The sequence below is a fragment of the Rattus norvegicus genome, chromosome 10 (assembly GCF_021556685.1).
Source record: "Rattus norvegicus strain SHRSP/BbbUtx chromosome 10, alternate assembly SHRSP_T2T, whole genome shotgun sequence".
NCBI classification, from domain to species: Eukaryota; Metazoa; Chordata; class Mammalia; order Rodentia; family Muridae; genus Rattus; species Rattus norvegicus.
The window spans coordinates 90,170,823-90,192,710 of NC_141543.1; the positions used below are offsets into that span (position 1 = coordinate 90,170,823).

At 45.7% G+C, this 21,888-nt stretch overlaps 1 protein-coding gene across 1 annotated transcript in view; it reads right to left on the bottom strand.

Moving 5' to 3' along the window:
- Window positions 1-9,410: 9,410 nt before the first annotated feature.
- The window catches only part of Top2a (DNA topoisomerase II alpha), a 31,142-nt gene continuing 18,664 nt past the window's right edge, over window positions 9,411-21,888 (bottom strand). Inside the window, exons 21-35 of the mRNA NM_001393768.1 lie at window positions 20,810-21,041; window positions 20,520-20,654; window positions 20,202-20,402; window positions 19,503-19,698; window positions 18,018-18,109; window positions 17,432-17,593; window positions 17,223-17,306; window positions 15,261-15,443; window positions 14,412-14,502; window positions 13,222-13,374; window positions 12,162-12,285; window positions 11,995-12,038; window positions 11,499-11,633; window positions 10,654-10,853; window positions 9,411-10,397 (exon numbers count right to left, since the gene is read on the bottom strand). Of these exons, the coding sequence (NP_001380697.1) occupies window positions 10,272-10,397; window positions 10,654-10,853; window positions 11,499-11,633; window positions 11,995-12,038; window positions 12,162-12,285; window positions 13,222-13,374; window positions 14,412-14,502; window positions 15,261-15,443; window positions 17,223-17,306; window positions 17,432-17,593; window positions 18,018-18,109; window positions 19,503-19,698; window positions 20,202-20,402; window positions 20,520-20,654; window positions 20,810-21,041 (2,158 nt within the window). The 3' untranslated portion in view covers window positions 9,411-10,271. The remainder of the gene's footprint in view (window positions 10,398-10,653; window positions 10,854-11,498; window positions 11,634-11,994; window positions 12,039-12,161; window positions 12,286-13,221; window positions 13,375-14,411; window positions 14,503-15,260; window positions 15,444-17,222; window positions 17,307-17,431; window positions 17,594-18,017; window positions 18,110-19,502; window positions 19,699-20,201; window positions 20,403-20,519; window positions 20,655-20,809; window positions 21,042-21,888) is intronic.

Here is a 21,888-nt window from a genome sequence, read left to right on the forward strand (position 1 = left end):
ACCTTACCATGTAGGCCCGGCTGCCCCTAAGTAATTGATCCTCCTGCCTCAGTCTCCCCAGTGCCAGGACATTAGGTATGTACGCCCCATCCCCAGTAGCTGTCCATCTTAACGATCAGGTCTCAAGTGTATTTAGAGAAACCCAAAACCCGATGCCTGGGAAAACTCCGGGCGAACTGATGTCCTGAAGGTGTGGGTGGCAGCTGGCTCCCGTGGTTAAGCCGAGGCTCTGGTCTCTCCTTCCCAGCCATGTCTAGCTTCACCATGAGGAGTGTTGGAACTTCATAAGGTCAACAGCAGGCAAAAAGCTTCCACCAAGGGTTTTTTTTTTTTTTTTTTTTTTTTTTTTGGTTCTTTTTTTCCGGAGCTGGGGACTGAACCCAGGGCCTTGCGCTTCCTAGGCAAGCGCTCTACCACTGAGCTAAATCCCCAACCCCCCACCAAGGGTTTTCTAATGTGGAGTGGTTTCTACCAGTCTAGGGGCAGGGAGATGCCAGGCCACAGTAAAGGATCCATGGGGGACCTGAGTGGACCGGGAAGAATTTTTTTTTTTTTGGTCTCTTCCTTCTGTCTAGCACAGCCACCCACTCATTCATTCTTCAGCATCCCAGGCAGGAGGGCGCGCCATTTACATCTGGGGAAACAGAGGCTTAGAGAGTCACAGATGTGCGGTCAGAGAAAGGCAGACCGTGCGCACTCACACTTGGCCTCAATGGTTCTGGGCCGCATGCTCGCTGCAGCATGCAAGGGAAAACTGTCTCCTCACATTAGCTGGGCGGGGCCTCCCCGGCGTCTTGCGTCTTGCGTGGGCCGGAGGCTGCCAGCACTGAGGTGGGCTGTGTTTATTCCTATGAAGGGAAAGGTCATTAGTCCTCATACTCTGGAAGATTTTCTCCCTGAGTCAATACAAAGACCCGCATGGATTTCTATCTGTCTGTGGGTCCTTGATGGGAGATGTGTTCTCTGCCGATTGGCTCGGTCAGGGGTCCAGCCCCGCCTGGAAAAACTTTTGGTTAACGCCAGCTTGGGTGTGCCCTTAAACATTTCCATCCTCCTGCAGGGTCTCTTAGGAACAGGCCTGGGTGTGGGGGTGCTACCCTGGATAAGAGCCGAGAAAATAGCACGTGCTGGAACCCCACATTCTGAAAACAGGATGTGAGGTGGAGCACGGTCGACCCCTGCAACTCGCTTCCGGCCGCGCTGTCGTCTGCTCCCTGTCCTCAGCTGTGGAGGCTCGGGGTCACATCTCTTCTCTCCTAACTGCCCAGGAAGGGCCCCAGTCCCATTACTCCTGCTTCGTCAGGCTGGAAAAAGCCCACCAGACCCCACCCTATCCCGCCCTGTGTGGCACTGCAGGGAGTGGGAAAGTGCCACGGTGATAGCTGGGGTGGAGCAGTAGATGGAGCGCCATCGTCACTCTGTCCTGTCCCCCCACCTAGCTCCCGATGCCAGAGGAGACTCGACAGTCTCCAGGACCCGGTCCCCTTCCCAGATAGCAGCGGGCAGCCTGGAAGGTGTTGCTGACAATACCCAGAGCTGGTGGCATTGGCCCTTCTTGGCCCTGCTTGAAGAAGGGCTGGGATGAGAGAGTGCTCCCCTGTTTGTGTCCCAGACACTTCAGTCTGGCTGGGGAGCCATAGTCCTGTATCAGTCACACGTGGACATACACAGGGACGTGGACATGTTCGTATCTAATAGGTTCATAACAGTGCCGTAACAGACACAGGGCGGCAGTTTTGAAAAAGAAACAAATAAGCTCCCCCCCACCCCCCCAAAAAAACCCCGAGGCTGTATGGAATCATTCCAGGCCTTCTCAGTGGTATTGTTATATTTGAACTTAATCCCCTCCTGCCTTTCTCCTCTGTATTGATCATTAGGTATTTTATTTGTCTGTTCAGTTAAACGTATAAGCGCTATTAGTGGTGGGACTTTGGGCGCTCCCTTCCATGCCCCCCCCAGCCCCTCGATCGCTAGGAGCCACAGTAGACACTGAGCTGTCCGCGTTGGGCGGATAAAGGGGGTGGCACAGTCAGAGCCAATCCAGGACCGACTGCTCTCCCTGTTCTCCGGGCCTTCTGTCCAGTAAGTGTTGTAGTCAGTATGAGATTTCCATGCAAAATGCACAGGCCTGCGCAGAAGGGCCAGCTCCCGAGTGGGGTCAGGGGTGGGAGCTCTCCAGCATTTCCGGTCCTTCTGTAGCTACCTTCAAACCTGCATAGCTCTTGAGTGTAGGCGTAATATCGTGAGTCGTTGTTTGTAGACTCTGTAAAGATTATCTTTATTATTCAAATGCTGACCTCCCTGCCTCCATGTCTGGTTTCGAGGCTTAGTCTAATTATCTCCTGCCTCAATGTTGTATTAGCACTGCTCCCCATTTATTCTCTGATTTGTCAATAAGAGCTGATCAGCCAATAGGGTTGGACTTCCTCCCAGCCAGGAGAGGCAGGAAGGAGAAAGACGTGAGGATTAGACAGGGGGAGAGAGTCCTGGAGACGCCATGAGAAAACATCTGGAGTCCAGAGAACCAGATCCGTACTAAAATGCAAGTGTCACTGGGATTCTGACTGGGAGGTAGCCAGATTAGTTTAGAGGATTAAGATAGAAAGCTACTGCTCAGTCGTTGTGCCCTTAAAGCTTGTTAAACAAATATAACAATCCAGTCTCAATTATTTGGGAGCTAGCTGGGTTAAGAGGGAAAGTGCGACACTTAAAAGCCACTGACACATGGGGGTTGGGGATTTAGCTCAGTGGTAGAGCGCTTGCCTAGGAAGCGCAAGGCCCTGGATTTCGGTCCCCAGCTCCGGAAAAAAAAAAAAAAAAAGCCACTGACACCTGAGCCTTTGAACCTTTCACAGCCTCATGTCCCCCTCATCCCAGGACAGCTCATGACTGCAAGGCCTTGGCTTCTGTGTGCTGCAGTTCTTACAGTTAGAACCCATCTCCTTCTGTTTGGATACCCCCTTTGGAATTCTATACTATTTGGTTTGGTCGTAACCAGTGGCTTAATTAACCGAGAGGGTAGTGACTTCCTCACAAAGAAGGACAAAGGACTGCAACCATCATGCAGTCGACACCATGGGGACATTGCCTAAGACTTGCTCCACATGATGTCTCTGGAGAGTTCAGGGTCCAAACTCAGGTGGTCAGGGAGCTTGTGTAGCAAGTGCTTTTACCCCCTGAAGCATCTTGCTGACCGACCCTCTTAGAAACATTTGTTATATTTATAGATGTGTGTGTGTGTGTGTGTGTGTGTGTGTGTGTGTGTGTGTGTGTGTGTTGTCCTTGTGCTTACTGAGGGAGCACTGTGATCTGTATCCAGTTTGGGCTTGACTTTTTTATTTTTTTATTTTTTATTTTTTTGTTGTTTTTTTTTTTTTCGGAGCTGGGGACCGAACCCAGGGCCTTGCGCTTCCTAGGTAAGCGCTCTTGACTCTTTTTTAAAAGGATTTATTTATTATATATAAGTACACTGTAGCTGTCTTCAGACTCACCAGAAGAGGGCATCGGATCTCTTTACAGATGGCTATGAGCACCATGTGGTTGCTGGGAATTGAACTCAGGACCTCTGGAAAAGCAGTCAGTGCTCTTAACCACTGAGCCATCGCTCCAGCCCCATTGGTTGATTTTTCAAGACAGGGTTTCTCTGTGTAGTCCTGGCCATCTCTCCAGCCCTGGGCTTGACTCTTTAAGTAGCATCTTTTGGGGCTGGAGAGACAGCTCAGCGATTGGGAGAACTTACAGAGAACTCAGGTTTGGTTCCCAGTGCCCACACGTCAGCTCACAATTTGTAACCCCAGTTCCAGGGATCCAAGGCTGCCTTTTGTCCTCCTCAGGCACCAGGTACATATGTGGTGAACACACATACATGCAGGTTAAATACTCCTAAACTTAAATTTTAAAGAAAATCCTTAAAAACAAAACATATTTCAAAGTCCCTCTCCGCAAAGCTCAGCCTGGCTGGCTGGTGTTTGTGAACTTCAAGATAAAGGCGGCCAGACGGTAGCACAGATTGGTAATTCCTATATTTTGGATGTTAAATCAGGGGGCAAGTTCAAGGCTATCCTGGATGACAGAGCAAGACTCTGTCTCAAAGCAAACAGCAAACCCTGCGTCTCTGTGTGCATATACAAGCAGCCACATCGCCACACACAGACTGCTCCTAGCTGCCATTTCCCGAGGCATAAGATCCTGTCGTTGGTGTGATCCTGACAACACTCCGAGGTCTATCTGCTGAGGAAGATGATGTAGGCAGAACAGGAATCAGCTCCACCCGAAACCAAGGCACTGGTGGACCACAGCCGTATCCTCCTCGGCAGCCTCTCTCCATCCAAAGGACCAAGCTTGAGACGGACCTTAGAAAGTTCACCTGTAGGCTGGGCTTCCTTTCCTCCTGCTAAAATGACATTTTCTGGCACGTCTTTTGATTTGAGGATATACTGGGAAACCTGAGGTGAATGAGTGTGACATTTTATACCAAAGAAACACGTCTGATTTTCCAGGAAAAATGTAAGAGGGAGTATAAATGAACCCGAGTTTGGAAAGACAGCTCTTCGGTTTATAAAGTTAAACACGGGACCCAGAGGTCCCATGCCAGGAATTCCACCCATAGAGAACAGGTCCAACCTGGAAATGACCCAAATATCCATCAACAGGTGGCTGGATAAACAAACCTGTACAATGGAGTAATACTCGGCAATAATAAAAAAGAAAGTAATTTTTTTGTCTGTTTTGAAAAAGGAACTACTGATATATGCAGTATAGGTACATTTTAAATTTTATTTAACATTTTTATTTTAAAGATTTTGCACTCATCACTGCTTGTCTTGTCATATGTATATATGTATATACACACATACACACATATATACGTACATATATATCTCCTGGCTGTCCTGGAACTTGCTATGTAGACCAGGCTATGCAGCCCTCAAACTCAGAGATCATCCTGCCTCTGTTCCCCAAGTGCTGTGGTTAAAGGTGTGGGTCACCCTGTCTGGCTTTCTTCCGTATTTTTAGTTTTATGTATAGGAGTGCTTTGCCTGTATGCGTGTCTTCGTGCCACATGAGAGCTCGTGCCCTGAGGCGGTCACAGAAAGTATAAGATTCCTGGGAATGGAGTTACGGAGAGAGTTGAACTACCGTGTAGGTGCTCGGAGTTGAACCCTGGTCCTACCCACTGAGCCATCTCTCTAACTCACTAACACTTATTTTTCAAAAGACATCATTGTGGGGTAGGGGTTCATGTCCCACGGCAAACCTGGAGGTCAGAGGACATTTCTGTGGAGTCAGATCTTCCATTTTTGTTTGGGTTTTGGGGCACAAACTCTGATTTTCAGGTTTGTGTGGCAAACTCCTCTACCCACTGAGCCATCCCCAGCCCCTAACTAGGAATAAAATGCAAGACATTGTCGTACTAAATAAAAGAAGCTAAGCACGAAGACCGGGACACTGGTTTATTCTGCTTCTAGGGGGAATGGAACAGGAACAAGTGACCCGTAGGTGTGGACAGCAGATCCATGGTTGGCTCTGAGGTGTCTGATGAGGCCTGTTAGCATGCAGAGGTAAAGGCTTTCAAACAGCCTGATGTGGTGCCTGAGGGAGAAGGGGTCAAGGCAAACCCAGGCTAAAGAGCTGGAACACCCACCTGAACAAACAAGAAAACTCATTGTTTTCAGTTCCTAAGAAGAGTGATCAGTTCCCAAGTCACCTCCCCAGCTGAGCATCATTTTAAAGAAAAAGTCTTTTTGAGCCCAGAATTCTGATATGTGCTCAATACACACTCCCCCCCCCCCTTTTGTTCCTTACTTTCTAACGAACAAAATAACAAAAAGCTACAATTCTTATTTGACGCGTCTGGGTTTTCCGCCTGCAGGAGTATCTGTGTACCACGTGCGTGCAGTATTGGTGGAGGCCAGTTCAGATGCCCTGGAACTGGAGTGGCAGACTCTTGTTAGCAGCCATGTGGTTGCTGAAGATTGAACCAGAGTTCTGTGGAAGGGCGGTCAGTGCTCTTAACCCCTGAGCCATCTCTGCAGCCCCCCCGCCCCCCGTGCTGTGGGTGGTGCTGTGACGGCTGGTCTGAGGACCATGCACTGGAATGAAGTTTTCCAGAAGTCAAATACGCTATGCTGGGTGTGACGCTGCATGCTGTATCCCAGCATTTGGGAGGTAGAGGCAAGAGGATCAGGGGTCGAGCTCCGCTTCGGCTATTATGCTGGTTAGTTTGTGAGTTTAACACAAGCTACGGGAATCTGGGAAGAGGGAACCTTAACTGCCTGCACGCAAGCCTGTGGGATAGTTTTTAGAATTCATGATTGACATGGGAGGGTCCCGCGCACTGCACTATGGGTGGTGCCATCCCTGAGAAGGGGGTCTCGTTGTATAAAAATGTAGCTGAATGCAGGCCTGAGAGCACTCTAGTAAGCAGCACTCCTCCATGGTCTCTGCCTTAGTTCCTGCCTCCAGGTTCCTGCTTCCTTCCTTCGGTGATGGCAAGCCAAACAAACACTTTCCTCTCTGAGGTACTTTTTTTTTTGGGGGGGGGGGGTGTCACTGGTGTTTATCCCAGCAATAAGAAGCAAACGCCAGCTTGAGGATGTTTTTGTGTTAAGTATACAGGGCGAAAGGTGTTTAGTGGCTGTGTGGTTCACTGCAGATGAGAAATGAAGTGTTTTGTTTTTCCTTCTGAGGCATGGTCTCACTCTGGGCTGGACTCAGAACTGGCAGAGATCCTTCCGTCTCCGCAGTGCTAGGGTTACAGGCGACAGCCACCGCATCTGGCTCAATCTCAGTGACCCTGTGGCTGACATCAGTGCTGGTCCCAATTGCCCACCTGTGTAAATAGCGCTTTAATGGATACCTGTTGTTTGCAAGATGGACAGCTCTCGAATTGTCCAGTCTGGCCTTGAACTTGAGTTAGATGCTCGACTCGATGACTGGCTCTGGACGTATGTTTTTAGGTTTAACTTTTATTACTTTTCATTATGTTTCTGCGTTGAGAGGAGTGTAGACATGGAAGGGCAGATACCCTAGGAGGCCAGAGGTATTGGATCCCCTGGAAATACAGCTGCGTACGAACCGCCCGATGCATGTGCAGATGACTGAACAGGTCCTCTGTAAGAAGGGTCAAACTCCTACCTGCTGAGCCGTCCCTAGGTGTGTTTCATCTTTTTACTTTTGAGATGGGCTAGAGCCGTATAGAGCCTCTTGGTACTACTGAAGAAGCTGGGGTCGCAGGCCTGCACCGCCACACCAGCCCTTGTTCACACAACTTAGCGAAGTGGAATTGTGGAGGAAGTCTAGATATGGATAGGTCTGGACGGCTCACGTATCGCTAGTTTTGTTTGTTTTTGGTGGGTACACTAGACGTGTATGTCGGTGTTTGGGTGGGCACACTCGCCTGTACGGCGGCCAGGAGTCAATACTGGGTGGTTTTCTCATTCTCCCACCTAGCTTTTGAGACTCTACTGAACCCAGAGCTCAGTTGCAGCTAGGGTGGCTGAGTCCCCTGGAGACTCATGGCTCCCCAATGCTGAGGTCATGGGGAGGGCTGTAAGCCTAACTTAGCATGCACTCCGCCCACCTAGCCATCTCCCCAGTCCCTTAATACAGGGTTTGAATCCCTTCTCTGAATAACTGTTTATAATAAATAACTATGTCATGCTTCATACATATAGGAAAACAACCAAATTCTCTAAAGAAGAGTCTACATTTCTGTAACCATCGAGTTGTTAGTGATAGGTTTTCTTTAAAAAAAGAAAAGGCCTTGAACATTTTTTTTTCTTTTTTCTTTTTTTCGGAGCTGGGGACCGAACCCAGGGCCTTGTGGTTGCTAGGCAAGCGCTCTACCACTGAGCTAAATCCCCAACCCCCAGGCCTTGAATATTAGCACGAGGAAGAGTGACTAGTCAAGGTACTAACTTCTCTAGTCACAAGCACATGTGACCAGCCAGAGCAAACCTTTTCTGATTTTTCCTTTGTGAATTTGTGGTTTTCTCTCACCAGACTGTGTTTCTTGCCTCGAAGCTGCTGCTTTCCACTCAGCAAGGTCCAACCTGTCAAGGGTACAGCTGTGCCCAGTGAGCATTTGCCATGTTTAGACCTGTTGTTCAGTCCCCGGCCCTGGACATAGATAACTGCTCACTTTGTCACTGAAACTCTAGCAAATATGTTTGTTCGTGCACCCCATGTGTGTCACGATTCCCTGCTACTGGAGTTACAGATGGCTGTGAGCCTCCCCTGGGAAAGGGGAATTGAACCCAGCTCCTCTTAACCACTGAGCAGCTCATCAGTGCTCTCTGCTCCTACAAACACGAAATGCATTTCTCTGTGTGTGTGTGTTGGGGGAGGGGAAGAAGTCATTTGCCTGTGTGGAAGCCAGAGGAGGCCTCGAGGGCGTCAGTTTTGTCCACCGCGTGGGTCCTGGAGATCCAAGTCAGGTCAGGCTTTGTGGACAGCCACCTTTCTCCACCCTGAGAAACACTTTCTAATCTCTGACATCTAAGCATTTGGTCTCGAGTGGGTGGTAGCTTTGGTACAATTCCCAGAATATCCACCACACTCCAGACTTGATCTCCACCATAAAAACAAAACTCTCTATTTTGACAGAATTTTGTGTCATATATTAAGGAAGGAAGTAAATTAACCATTTTATCTAGAGGGATTAACCAGTCGCTCCAATATTATTGATTCCATCTAGTAATTGACTAAGTTGTCAAAAATGGCTAAGGTAGTCATCTTTTAAAAGATAAATGCTTTTTTGTTTTGTCTCATGTACTCCCAGGTGGCCTAGCACATGCCTTTAATCCCAGCACTTGGGACCCAGAGGCTGGTGGACCTCTGAGTTTGAGGCTAACCTGGTCTACAGTACCAGTTCCAGGACATGTAGGGCTACAGAGAGAAACCCTGTCTCAAAAATTTGCACACACAGTGCAAACTTAAGAGAGTGCAGCCGTGGGGTTGGGGATTTAGCTCAGTGGTAGAGCGCTTGCCTATCGAGCGCAAGGCCCTGGGTTCGGTCCCCAGCTCTGAAAAAAAAAAAAAAAAAAAAAAAAAAAAAGAGTGCAGCCGTGAACTCCTGAGCCTGTTGCTTCCACTTCCGTTGTGCTGGGATTCCAGGTGGATGCTACCATACGTTATCTATGTAGCGCTGGGGACTGAATCCAGGGCCTCGTGCACGTTCGGCAAGCACCAGAGCATGCCAGCAAGCTCCATTCCTGACGAGATACCTGTACTTTTATAATTAACTCCCTGAGCACTGAGAAGCCATGTATAAGATTCTAAGTAAAACTGGACCCATCTAGGACACAGTGTCTCTCTTTTGGATACTTACCTGCCACAGGCTGACAGTCTTAGCAGAATATGGCTGTAACAAGACCTGACTATAGGAGACAATGTAAAATAAGAGTGGATGACTTTCGATGTTTAGAACATTTATTAAAGTACAAAATAGTTGGAATTAAGCTGAATAGACAGACATATTAAATATTTACAAAAGACACTGATAATAGCACTTAAGTAACATATACAACAGCACAGAAGGTCTCGGCATTCACAAGTCGGAATTACGGAGATTGGCACGGATCACACTTCCTGGCTGAGTGTGGAGATGTCAACAGTCCTGCCTCCCCCCAGGGATCTCGAGTTCGGAAGGCACCCCCAAACAAGAGTCAAGACTTCACGTAACTGGCCTAACTTTCTTCATCCTGCTGCTTGTGCTGAGTCATGAAGACATGGTCAAGGTGACTTCCTCCAGCCTCTGATGATGTTCAAAAGGTACGAGCAATTTCTCATGGCCAAACAAAAGTCCATCACATCAGAGGCTGGGCACTGTATCTGTACTAGAACTAACCAGCTCTTTATGACTGAATTCTACCTATAAAATTGAAAACAAGGGCTGTCTTACCTCATATTTAGTGGGATAGGAAAGGAGGCAGGAATGCTTTTGAAACCATTTCCACTTTAGTTTAAATTGATAAATGCTACTGTGCTGAGTAAGCATATAATTATGTGGAATCCAAAAAATATTCAAGCCAGGTTTCAGAGACCAAAGAAAACAGACATAAAACAGACAATCAGAGAAGACGACAATGCCCACGAGACGGCCACTACTGACAGTATGTTGAGAACAAAGGTGAAGGCCACAGGGGCCCTGCTCACTTGCATATTCTTATTTAAAAAAAAGTCTTCCTCCAATTAAATTCAGAGTGGTTAAGGAAGAACTTTAAAACTAACGTGGCTCAGTAAAACCATTCCTGAAATCCCCTCACCCCTTAGAAGAGGTCGTCATCCGACTCCTCCAGGTACTTAATCGGCTTCCTTGCTCGTCCGGATTTTGCTCGAGGAGCCACAGTGTCATCTAAGTCCACATGGAAATCCCGCTCCTCTCCCTTGGGTTTCTAAAAAGAGAAAATCCAAGTAATTTCCCGTGGTTAATGCACAGGGGCAGCTCCCAGGGCTCTGGGGTCACTCCCCACCTTCTACTAAGTAGTGAGGAAAAGGTCCACAGCAAATGACTGACAGATTAAACCTCCTACAGCGAAATGGGAATGAACTCTGAGGTTTAAAATTTACTTCCTTAAAAATATGGAAAATTAAGAGCAAAACCTACGTAGGACAGACACCTAGGGCGGATGAGTAAGCAGTGATAAATACCTTGCTTGTGGCACCTTTAGAAATCGCCTTCTCAAACTCAGAGTCCGAGCTGTCAGAAGAAGATGGCTTCCTCTTGCGACTGTTCTTGGCTTTGGCAGGAGCAGGCTTTTTGGAGACATGAGCATTCAAGGCTGAATCTGACTTGGTCTCCTTTGGTACAGCTCTCTTTTTGGTGCCAGCAGTGGAGGTTAAAGACTGACCTGTAAGTCAACGTGAGTGTGGGTCATAGTCGCTCTGGAGATTCTTCTCGTTGTGAACTCTATCTCTTGCCCCAGCACTGTAATCAGTCACCACACGCCTGGTGCTGCTGTGCTGGAGAGCGATTCATACGTTCTAGGCCAGCAACCCACCAGCCAAGCCACTGCCCAGCCTAGGTTTCTAAGTTACCTAAGTAAGCTGGATTACTTCCAGTGCCTAGAAATTCCTTCTGTATTCAAAGAAATGAACTACACAATGTCTGGAGTCTAAGTAATGTGCTGAGTTTAAACTTTGAATTTTGGTTTTTAAAATAATTATTTTTATTATAGAGCACTAGTATTTTTCCTCCATGATGCCTGTGTGAGGGTGTCAGATCTCCTGGAACTGGAAATTACAGATGGTGGTGAGCTATCAGGTGGGTGCTGGGAATTGAACCCAGGTCCTTTGGAAAAGTAGGCGATGTTCTTAACCACTGAACCATCTCTCTAAGCACCCACTATTTTTTGTATTTTATTTGAAAATAAAGATGTAAAAGATGCCACTCCCATTTGGATAATGTTTTACTTCATGATCAACAGATATTTTCAGAATAAAAAATTAAGCTTAACTTGGCCAAGTGAGTTAATGCTAGCAATCTCCAGGCTTACCTTTGGTTATTGTCCTCTTCACTCCCACTGTCTGTTTGGAGGACGGCTTGGAGGGTTCAGTCTCAGCTGGGACGTCAGCAGCAGAAGCGCCTGGAGAAGCTGGCACACTGTCTTTCCCATCACTTTCAAGATCAACTTCAAACAGGAAGGAAAATGTTTGGTCATGATAACAATTTCAAACATTGCACTGCTGCTATGTATTCCCATCCTAACTTGCTTGGACTATTTTAAATAATCTTAGAACTTAGTTGAATTTAAGTTTTTTACTTTTTGGGGCACAGAGCTTTGCACAAGTTGGCTCTGAACTTACAAACCTCCTTCCTCTAAGTCCTGAGCACTAAGGATTACGGGTTTATTCGGGTGCTGTGGGCAGAACTCAGGTCCTCACCCTTGGGTAGCACACACAGGACTGACCGAGCCATCTTCTAAGCACTGAATGATTCTGTCCACATGCATACCCGATGTGCAGCTCTAATGATCCTACCCACAAGCATACCTGATGTGGAGCTCTTCTGTGGCTTCAGTGCTTTTTTAGTATTTCTAAAAGAAAAAGAACAAAAGCACTCAGAAGGCATCCCGCCAACCCACTCTACCTGTGTAAAACATCAGTGATCAAGAAATAGACAAATAGCCATGGTTAACTACGTTAGATAAGGTACTTACTTTGGGGGCATTTTGGTCTTAGGTGGAGTATCATCTAATGGGAAGAAATCTTCATCCTCATCCTTCTCATCCAAGCCTGAGAAATCGTCATCAGAGTCTAAATCCGCCGTGAATTTGGCTTTTGCTGTTGAATACATACACGAACAAGCAGAGAGGACACAGACATTAAGCATAGGTCATCCGTCTTGTGCACACGCATTACCATAGTGCTCACTTCACTGCATTTCTTTTCTTTCTTTTTTTTTCTTTTTCTTTTTTTCGGAGCGGGGAACCGAACCCAGGGCCTTGTGCTTCCTAGGCAAGCGCTCTACCACTGAGCTAAATCCCCAACCCCACTTCACTGCATTTCTGTCTGTGTACTACGTGGACACCTGATTCTAGTGGAGGCCAGAAGACAGAACCTCGGGACAATGCATGTGGGTGCTGGGAATGGAACCAGGTACTCGGGAAGAGCAACTAATGCTTTTTTTCTTTTTTGGTGGTGGTGGGGTGGTGGGGTGGTGGGGTGGTGGGGGTGGGGTGGTGGGGGTGGGGTGGTGGGGGTGGTGTGGTGGTGGTGGGGTGGTGGTGGTGGTGGGGTGGTGGGGGTGGGGTGGTGGGGTGGTGGGGGTGGGGTGGTGGGGTGGTGGGGGTGGGGTGAAGACAGAGTTTCTCTGCAAAACTTCCCTGTCGGCCCTGTACCTCACACTGTAGACAGGCCTGCCTTGAACTGAGAGAGAGAGAGAGAGAGAGAGAGAGAGAGAGAGAGAGAGAGAGAGAGAGAGAACGAACTGGCATTAAAGGAACACACCCACACCACTGTTGTTAACCACTGAGACCCTCTCCAGACCCTGACTTTTTAGGAATATGTGTACTACATTATTTTTCTTTTCTTTCTTTCAAGACAGGGCCCTTCCGTGTAGCCCGGCTGTCCTGGACCACACTCTGTAGACTCTGTGAACTCACAGAGATTTGTCTGTGTCTGCCTCCCAAGTGCTGGAATGAAGCCATGTGCCACCACTGCCCAATGGCCACCCAATCGCCCAGCACTGCTAGCATGCTCTTCTGTAGCTTTCCTTACTTGCAGCAATTCTTGGCTCTTTCTCTCGTGGAGGGACATCAAAATTACTTTCGTTACTGCTCATATCTGATTCAGAATCAGACCAAGGGTTTTTCTTTTTCCCTTTTTTGATAGGCTTAAATGGCAATGTAGTTTGCTTCTTTGCCCTGGTACCTAGAAGGGAGACAGGAATTTACTCTTTATAAAAGTTTTATATTAAAAAAAAGTTTTATATTATTACATTTGTGTGCGTGTGTGCGTGTGCGCATGCACACTGAAATGAAGGTCAGAGGACAGCTTATGGGGAGTTGGTTCTTTCCTTCTGCCATATGGGTCGTGGGGTCAAACTCAAGTTGTTAGTCTTAATGACAAGGTCCTGTACACAGTAAGCCACTCTACTGGCCCAGAAACTAACTGTATGATATACTCTGGCCTCTTCATCATTACCTATACACTGTAAAGGGGTAAGGTATAAGCATGAGTAGAAACAGCTGCATTTCCTGTTCCTATAGAGTTTGCTTATTTAATACACGAGTATATGATGATGTATTTCTAGTAAATAATGTGATACAAATGCCTAAGTATCAACGTTCCCTGAGAAGTAGATGTCTGAGCTGAGATCTGGAGCTCACTAGGAATTAACCCTTCCTCTTTCTGTCACCCATGCTCACAGGCTGTAAAGATAGTCTCACGTGCTACAATGCTTTAATAGTTATGAATTTGCTCTCACATCTCTCTTCTGTAGGCTGTTGAAGCCCAGGAGAAACAAGTAGGACTTCCTGGAAAGGGGTGGGAGCTATTTTAGATCCCAACTAAGGAATTCAAGTCATTAGATTAATAACTATATTCTAAAGATATTCATTTATTATATATAAGTACACCATCACTGTTTTCAGACACACCAGAAGAGGAATCAGATCTCATTACAGATGGTTGTGAGCCACCATGTGGTTGCTGGGAATTGAACTCAGGACCTCTGGAAGAGCAGTCAGTGCTCTTAACTGCTGAGCCTTCTCTCCAGCCCCCTAATAACTATATTCTAAGAGACTCTTCTAAAATAAGTCAAACATCAAGGGCAACACAAGATCCAAATAAAACTCATGTGCACTTTCCTTTACACACGTAGTCCAACTGTACAAAAACAACACCTATATAGGCTATAGTAACAGTTTAAACGAGAATTTATACCATCCTGCCCGACACTGCAATACCTGGCTCTCTCTTCTGCCTCTTCTCTAGTCTCTGCCGGAGGCCTCCTGGCTCAGCACCATCCTCAGCAGGGGTGCCCTCAACATTCTCGCTCTAAAAGACAGCAACATGCAAGGAATAAGGAAACTTAGCAAAACAGAACCACTCAACTTCTATCTTATAATTTGGAATAATAAAGTCAAATATTCACATATATAGATGACAGAGACAAATACAGTGAAAAAATAAGCCAGCCTTTAATCCCAGCACTCGGGTGTGGAGGGGGCAGAGTTCAAGGCCAGCCTGGTCTATCTCGTAAGCTCCAGGACAGTCAGAGCTATATAGTGAGGCTGTCTGGAAACAAAACAAAACCAACAAAAAGAAAAGAAGTCTTAATTAAAGGGCCGGAGAGATGGCTCAGTGGTTAAGGTCACTGGCTACTCTTCCAGAGGACCAGGGTTCAGTTCCCAGCAACCACATGGAGGTTCACAACTGTCTGTACCTCTAGTTCCAAGGGATCCAATGTCATCTGCTGGTTTCTGTGGACAATGAACGTGGTGCAGGCAAATGTCCATAGACGTAAAATATTAAGAGATCCAACTACAGGTAAGTCATGATCTCTAATATTTAAGGATTAAAAAAATTGGGTGCTTGAAAAAGGAAAGCTAGTTGGACATAGGATAAATTTCCATCAGTAGGATTAGAAATTTATATATTATTTTTTCCATTGAAAAAAAAAATGGTATTTCACTTATTTATTTATGGTCAGATGCCAGCTCTCTTCATCCACCATGTGATCCCAGGGACTGAAACGTTGGTCATTCAAACCTATACCTGAGCCATCTGACTGCCTATTTTTAATTTGTTATTACCTTAATTTTCCTCCTGATTTTCTTCTCTGCCTCAGCTCTCATCTCCATAGTCACCTGCGGGATGACCCTTTTCCCCACAGGAGAAGGCAGGACTTCAGATATCTGCGCTTTCTTCCCCTTCGCTTTCACCCCCTTTCCAGGAAGTCCTACTTGTTCATCCTGTTTTTCCTTGGCTTCAACAACCTATGAGAGGGAAGAGTGAGAACAAATGTACACGTGGAGAAAATACAACACCTAAAAAGCATCAGTTGAGCAAACTTTAGAATTTTACAGTTGAGGTGATTCTGTGATCAGCCATGATGAAGACACAGTATGGGCTTACTTTGAAAAAGCAGAAACAGGGGCTGGGGATTTAGCTCAGTGGTTAGAGTGCTTACCTAGGAAGCGCAAGGCCCTGGGTTCGGTCCCCAGCTCCGAAAAAAAGAACCAAAAAAAAAAAAAAAGAAAAAGCAGAAACAAAAGAATTGAGTGCCTATGCCTAACTTCATCACTTAACCTTTCTGAAACAAAGAAGAAGCTGTGCCATAAGGTAAACCATGTACACACACATATATCTGCAATATCCAGAAACAAAGTATTGTTTGGGGGGTTTAAGTAACAAAGGACATTCGGTAACAGAGGGACCACCCCCAAAATGAACAACTCTACCCTTTCTTTTGTAAAAATATTAATTTTAGTTTATTTCTTGCCATCATTTGCTTCAGGCTGTTACTTAATAATGTTGTTTTTCCTTCTCTCTCTACAAGCACATTATCATTACTGATGTGTGTGCACGGTCACATACACACCACGGCAACCTTACAGAACCAGAGGCGCACTCTGCGCCTCCCCTGGGCTCTGGGGACTAAACTCTCTCTGTCGGGCTTTATTGGCTAAGCCATCTTGACTGCTCTCTGCTTCTGTCTCCAAGTTGTGCAGGATGGCCGCCAATCCCTGGGTGTGCCACACCTGCCTAACGTGTGGTTCCCCTCTTCCGAGAGGGGTTCTCTGTATAGCCCTGGCTGCCTTGAACTCAGAGATCTGCCTGCCTCTGCATCCTGAGTGCTGGGATTAAAGGCTTGTACCACCCCAGCCAAGGTTCTTTTTTTTTTAAAGATTTATTTATTTATTATATGTAAGCACACTGTTGCTGTCTTCAGACACACCAGAGGAGGGCATCGGACCCCATTACAGATGGTTGTGAGCCACCATGTGGTTGTTGGGAATTGAACTCAGGACCTCTGGAAGAGTAGTCGGGTGCTCTTTTTTTTTTTTTTTTTCCGGAGCTGGGGACCGAACCCAGGGCCTTGCGCTTGCTAGGCAAGTGCTCTACCACTGAGCTAAATCCCCAACCCAGGTCGGGTGCTCTTAACCACTGAGCCATCTCTCCAGCCCAGCCAGGGTTCTTTTATGTTCACTCACCATATGCTATGCCATTATTTTTTGTGCCATGTTATTATTTTTTGAAGTGCAAAGCATAGAGGGCAAAGGTTTATAAGTGTATGGAAAGTGCTCTATAATTCTATTACATCCTAGTCCTTGGTTTTTGACACAGTCTTACTGTGTTATGGTTTAGTCTGGACTTGAACTCACTTGGTAGCCCAGGCTCCGCAGACTTGTGATGTCCCTGCCTTAGTCTGAGGGCTGTCTACATGGCTACCACAGTCAGCCTCTTCATTATTTTGTCATGTAGTCTCTTTTCCTATATTTTTTCTTTTATCCAATAGAACTTTCTTGATAAAAAGACAGGTTGCTCGTGCTGGAAGGATGGCTCAGTGGTTAGGAGCCCTTACTGCTGCAAAGACTGAGTTCTGTCCTCAGCACACACCCTGGGTGACTCACAACTGAAGCTCTGGGAGACTGGCACCTTGGCTTCTGTGGGCACCTGCACCTACTCCCCCTCCACCTCCTCATCCATAAGGAAAATAAGAAAGGGAATGTTGCTAGGCTGTAAATAGTAATACAGGCTTTATAAATGCAAACCTCCAGTTCTTCCACAAAAGCAGCCAGGTCTTCCTTCCACAAATCCGATGGAGTCTTTTTCTTTAACGTGTTGAGCTCTTGTTCCTTCATAAAATCACCAAAATATGGGGTTAGTAAATATGTACAAGGACCATTCGTTTTTAAACAGAACACCATTTTCCCATGAGAACGAAATTAAACACTGACCACCCCTCCTACCAGCAGCTTACCTTCTCGTCCCTTTGCTTGCACAGCTCGTCCTTCTTCTCCTTGGTTAGATACCACAGGGGCATATCAAGAAGGTAGTTGAAGGTCGGTCCAGACTCCGCTGCAGGGCTGCTGCTTTCACTCTCGCTCTCTTCATTCTCTTCATTTTCCTCTTCTTCTGGGACCTGAAGGGTGAATTGCACGCGGACTATGAAATACAGACACACAGCTTCCTTTACTCTGTACTGTGACCTCTAGAAATGCTAGAAAGTAAATTTTACTTTTTTTATTTTTAAGATTTATATGTTTATTGTATATGAGTACACTGTCACTGTCCTCAGACACACCAGAAGAGGGCATCAGATCCCATTACAGATGGTTGAGAGCCACCATGTGGTTGTTGGGAATTGAACTCAGGACCTCTGGAAGAGCAGTCAGTGCTCTAACCACTGAGCCACCTCTCCAGCCCCAAATTTTACATTTTTTAACGAAGTATTTTTTCTATTTTCTTTCTGTGTGTGATGCTCTGCCTGTGTGAGTGTCACAGCAGGATCGTAAGCAGGACAAGCACATGTGGAGCTGCAGGGCTGACAGAGAGGGAGGAAATACCTTCTGCTGAGCTTCTTTCCAGGCTTTCACAGGGTCGGAGTCATAGCCTCTCTGAATCAGAACTTTAATTAATTCTTTCTTAGGTTTATTTTCTATTTAAAAAGAGAGAAAGCTTTGAGTAAGATTTGGAAAAACAAGTTATTTTTACGTTGTTAAGTCAAAAGATTAAAACTGGAAAATTAGAGCCAGGTGGTGGCAGCCCTCGAATCTAATCCCAGCACCCAGGAGGCAGAGGCAGGTGATCTCTGAGTTTGAGGCCAGCCTTGTCTACAGAGTGAGTTCCAGGACAGCCAGGGCTACACAGGGAAACCCTGCCATGAAAAACAAACCAACAATTCCCCTACCCCAACCTTCCTCCCTGCAGAACTATGATTTGCCTACATTTTTCTGCAGAACAGACAAGTTTCTGTAAGCCAGGACAAAGGAATTACCATGGGACAGTTCCAGTTAGACCATAGAGGAGACAGTAATCTACATAATCTTAAAATAGAAGGAAAACTTCCACTTCTGAAGAGCCTGGAACTCAATCCTGTTTTCTGGCTTTTATTTCAACACTTCATCAGGTTTTAGGGCAGTTTGCACAGAGCTTGAATCTCTTAGTTACAGAAGCACGGGGCACGTCTGTTCCCTTTCTCCAGCGGTTCTCTCAGTGTCTGTTGCAGACCATCATGCTTTAAAGTCAGTCAAAATCACTGGCAATGTACCTATTGTGCATGTGTGTCTGGTGCGCATGCAGGCCATAAGAGGGCAGCAGCTCCCTTGGACTGGAGTTATGGATGATAGCGAAACAACACGTAGGTGCTAGGAACTGAACTTGGGCTGTTTATAAATAAGAGCTGTAACCACTGAGCCATCTCTCCAACCCCTAATCTTCCTCTTATATTCAGCTTCAGTCAAGACTCTTCCTACTCATTTAAACCCTGTTTAATTGCTTATGAAATTTCCAGTAAAGCAAAAGATAAAACATCACTAAGATTTGCCATTTTCCAGTCTTCCGTGCTTATAAGGCATTTATAACCTTCCTTCATTTTAAGAGCAAATCAGTGTCTCTTCTTGTGATCAATTTAGCTATACAAGATTTCTTTTCTCAGACAGGGGTCATGTGCTCGCTGGCCTTGATTCTCCCCCCCCACCTCCCCCACCCTCCCACGCCTGAGTGCTGGGATCACGGCATGCACTAACACATGAAGCTGATGCAGAGACTGGGGTTGGACCTAGGATCTGTGGATGTCAGGAAAGCATTCTACCACTTTGAGAGCTACACCCCAGCCATACACAAGGTCTTTTAGTTCTCTAGATTCTGTGTAAACATTAACTGAGTATAGATTTCTTCAATGTTCAATCTAGGGGGATGAAGCTAATGCAGAATATAGGCTTAGCAAGTACAAGACCCTATATTTGAGCCCCAGTACCACTAAAGCTTTTCAAATAATAAACGATCCAGGAAGACCGGTCCCCAACATTTAGGTATAGATATTTACATACCAATGACTATTTTGCCATCTATTTTCTCTAATATAAAGCGAGCTTGATTATTCAGTTTAGAAGATTCTGCACCAAGCATTCCTAGAAGCCATTCTTTTCTTAATCCATAATATTTAAGCCTGAGCTCAAAGAAGTCTCTTAGAATATCCAACACAGTGTCATATTTCTTTAAACAACCAACATGGTCAAAAAGTACCTGGAAGAGAAAAGCACATTTAAGCTATGATCAATAAATTGGCTAACCCCCATAAAAGTTGCCTGATACACTCTTTAAAATTGTGATGTATAATTTTTAATTTACATGGATGTTTGTCTACATGTATATGTGCAGCTTATGCTTGTAGCACTATCCCATGAAGGCCAGAAGAGGACCTTGAATCACTTATGACTGAGTCAGACAGTCGTGAACTGTTGTGTGAGTGCCGAAAACAGAACACAGGTCCAATGTACAAGTACTAAGTGCTCTTATGAGTACACTGTCACTGTCTTCAGACACCAGAAGAGGGCATCAGATCTTACAGAATCTCTGGAAGAAGAGTCAGTGCTCTCAACCACTGAGCCATCGCTCCAGCCTTTCTTTTTGAGACAGGATCTGACTACATAGCCCAGGATAACCTTGGACTTCATAGGGATCTCCTGAGTGCTAGGATTATTATGATAATAGTTTTAAAGTATTATCTCTTACAAAATAAGACATACCATAGAGTTGCAAGTGAGACTAGTCTGGAGTTTGAAGACTTTGTGTAGTCCCACTCTCTCTGCCTCTGCCAATTTTTCTTCAGTCATCTTTATGACAAACTTCACAGTGGTATCTGTGTGGTATTCCCTATAGTCTGTTATTAGAGGGGGTGTCTTCTCGGTGCCATTCAACATAGGTTCTAGAACCTGTTCCTTATATGTCTAAAAAACAAAACCAAAAACCAAAACACAATAATCTTTGCTAAGGAGTCTCTTGAAAAGTCAACAGCAAAAACAATATCTTTCTCTTGAAAATCCAAGAATTCAATAGTTACTTACCTGGGTCCATGTTCTGATGGGAAGCTCAGTGATCTCAATGGTTGTGGAATTCAGAATAGCTACTTCTCCATTAATCACATACTGATTTGAAGCCAGTTCTTCAATAGTACCTTTGTAATTCTTATAACTTGGGAGCTAAATTAATAACAAAGATTTCTAAATGTTAAATCACAAATATGTTCGACAAACAAATCTAAACTATGAAATAAATCTCGTACTTATACCCTCTCTTACTGTCCAATCTACTCAACTGTGCCTGAGGAGAAACAGTTTTAACCCAGAGCACTCACCATGGGCAGAGGCTCTTCTCCATCCAACAGCCGCCTGATATTATTTACGACTTCACGAACATCAAAGTTGGGGATTTTGCAGGACCACCCAGTACCAATTCCCTCAGCACCATTTATCAGCACCATGGGTATAATAGGGATGTACCATTCAGGCTCAACACGCTGGTTGTCGTCATACAGAAACCGTAACGTGTGATCATCTTTTGATGGAAATAACAACCGAGCCAAAGGGCTAAAGAGAGCAAAGAACATCATTTAGAAAATGGCCCTGACACTTTTCACTCAGTTGGGCGTGGTGACACAAGCCTGCACTCGCTGGACAAAGACCTCAGGCAGCTCTCTGACTTCTAGGCCAGGCGGGGTGCATGGTGAGATGAGACCTTGCTTCAACAGCAAGCAAAAGCCTCTCAAGCTCAAGATTCAGTATAGGCAGGCAGATAATGAACATGTATTCTGTAGGGCAAAAGGCTAAAAAGGAAACTTAGACAATAGGTTACTTAGGATGCTAAGAAATGACTGTTATAGTAACATGTCTATAACGCTGGACCTGAAGATGCAGTCAGAGGATTTTGAGTTTGGGGCTTACCTTGGATATGTATTAAGACTGCTTCAAAAAACCCAAATTAAAACCAAACTAAATAAAGCAGGTGCTGGGGCTAGGTAGACAGCTCAGTCCATATGCTAGCACAAGGACATGAGCGTTAACCCCAGAACAACCCACTCAGTTATAACCCTGGTGCTGGACAAGTGAAAACAGGTGGCCTAGCTAGTCCACCTCATTCTAGGTCAGGAGAGGTGTTGCCTTATAAGAAATGGGGGGGATGACACCCAAGGCTGCCCAGACATGCATGTATGGACACAAAAAAATGCTAAACTGGGTAAAAACTTACAAAAGAACAATGTCAAATTGAGGCATGCGCCCATGGAAAGCTGGTACAAATGGATTTCTTCAGGCCCGGAGTTAGTTTAACCTGGGCAACATGAGTTCCTTCCGATCTCTCTTTTCTACCTCTCTCTGTGTATATATGTTGAGAAGGTGTGTATGTAATATGCATTATGTGCGTGGAGAGTGTTAGTGT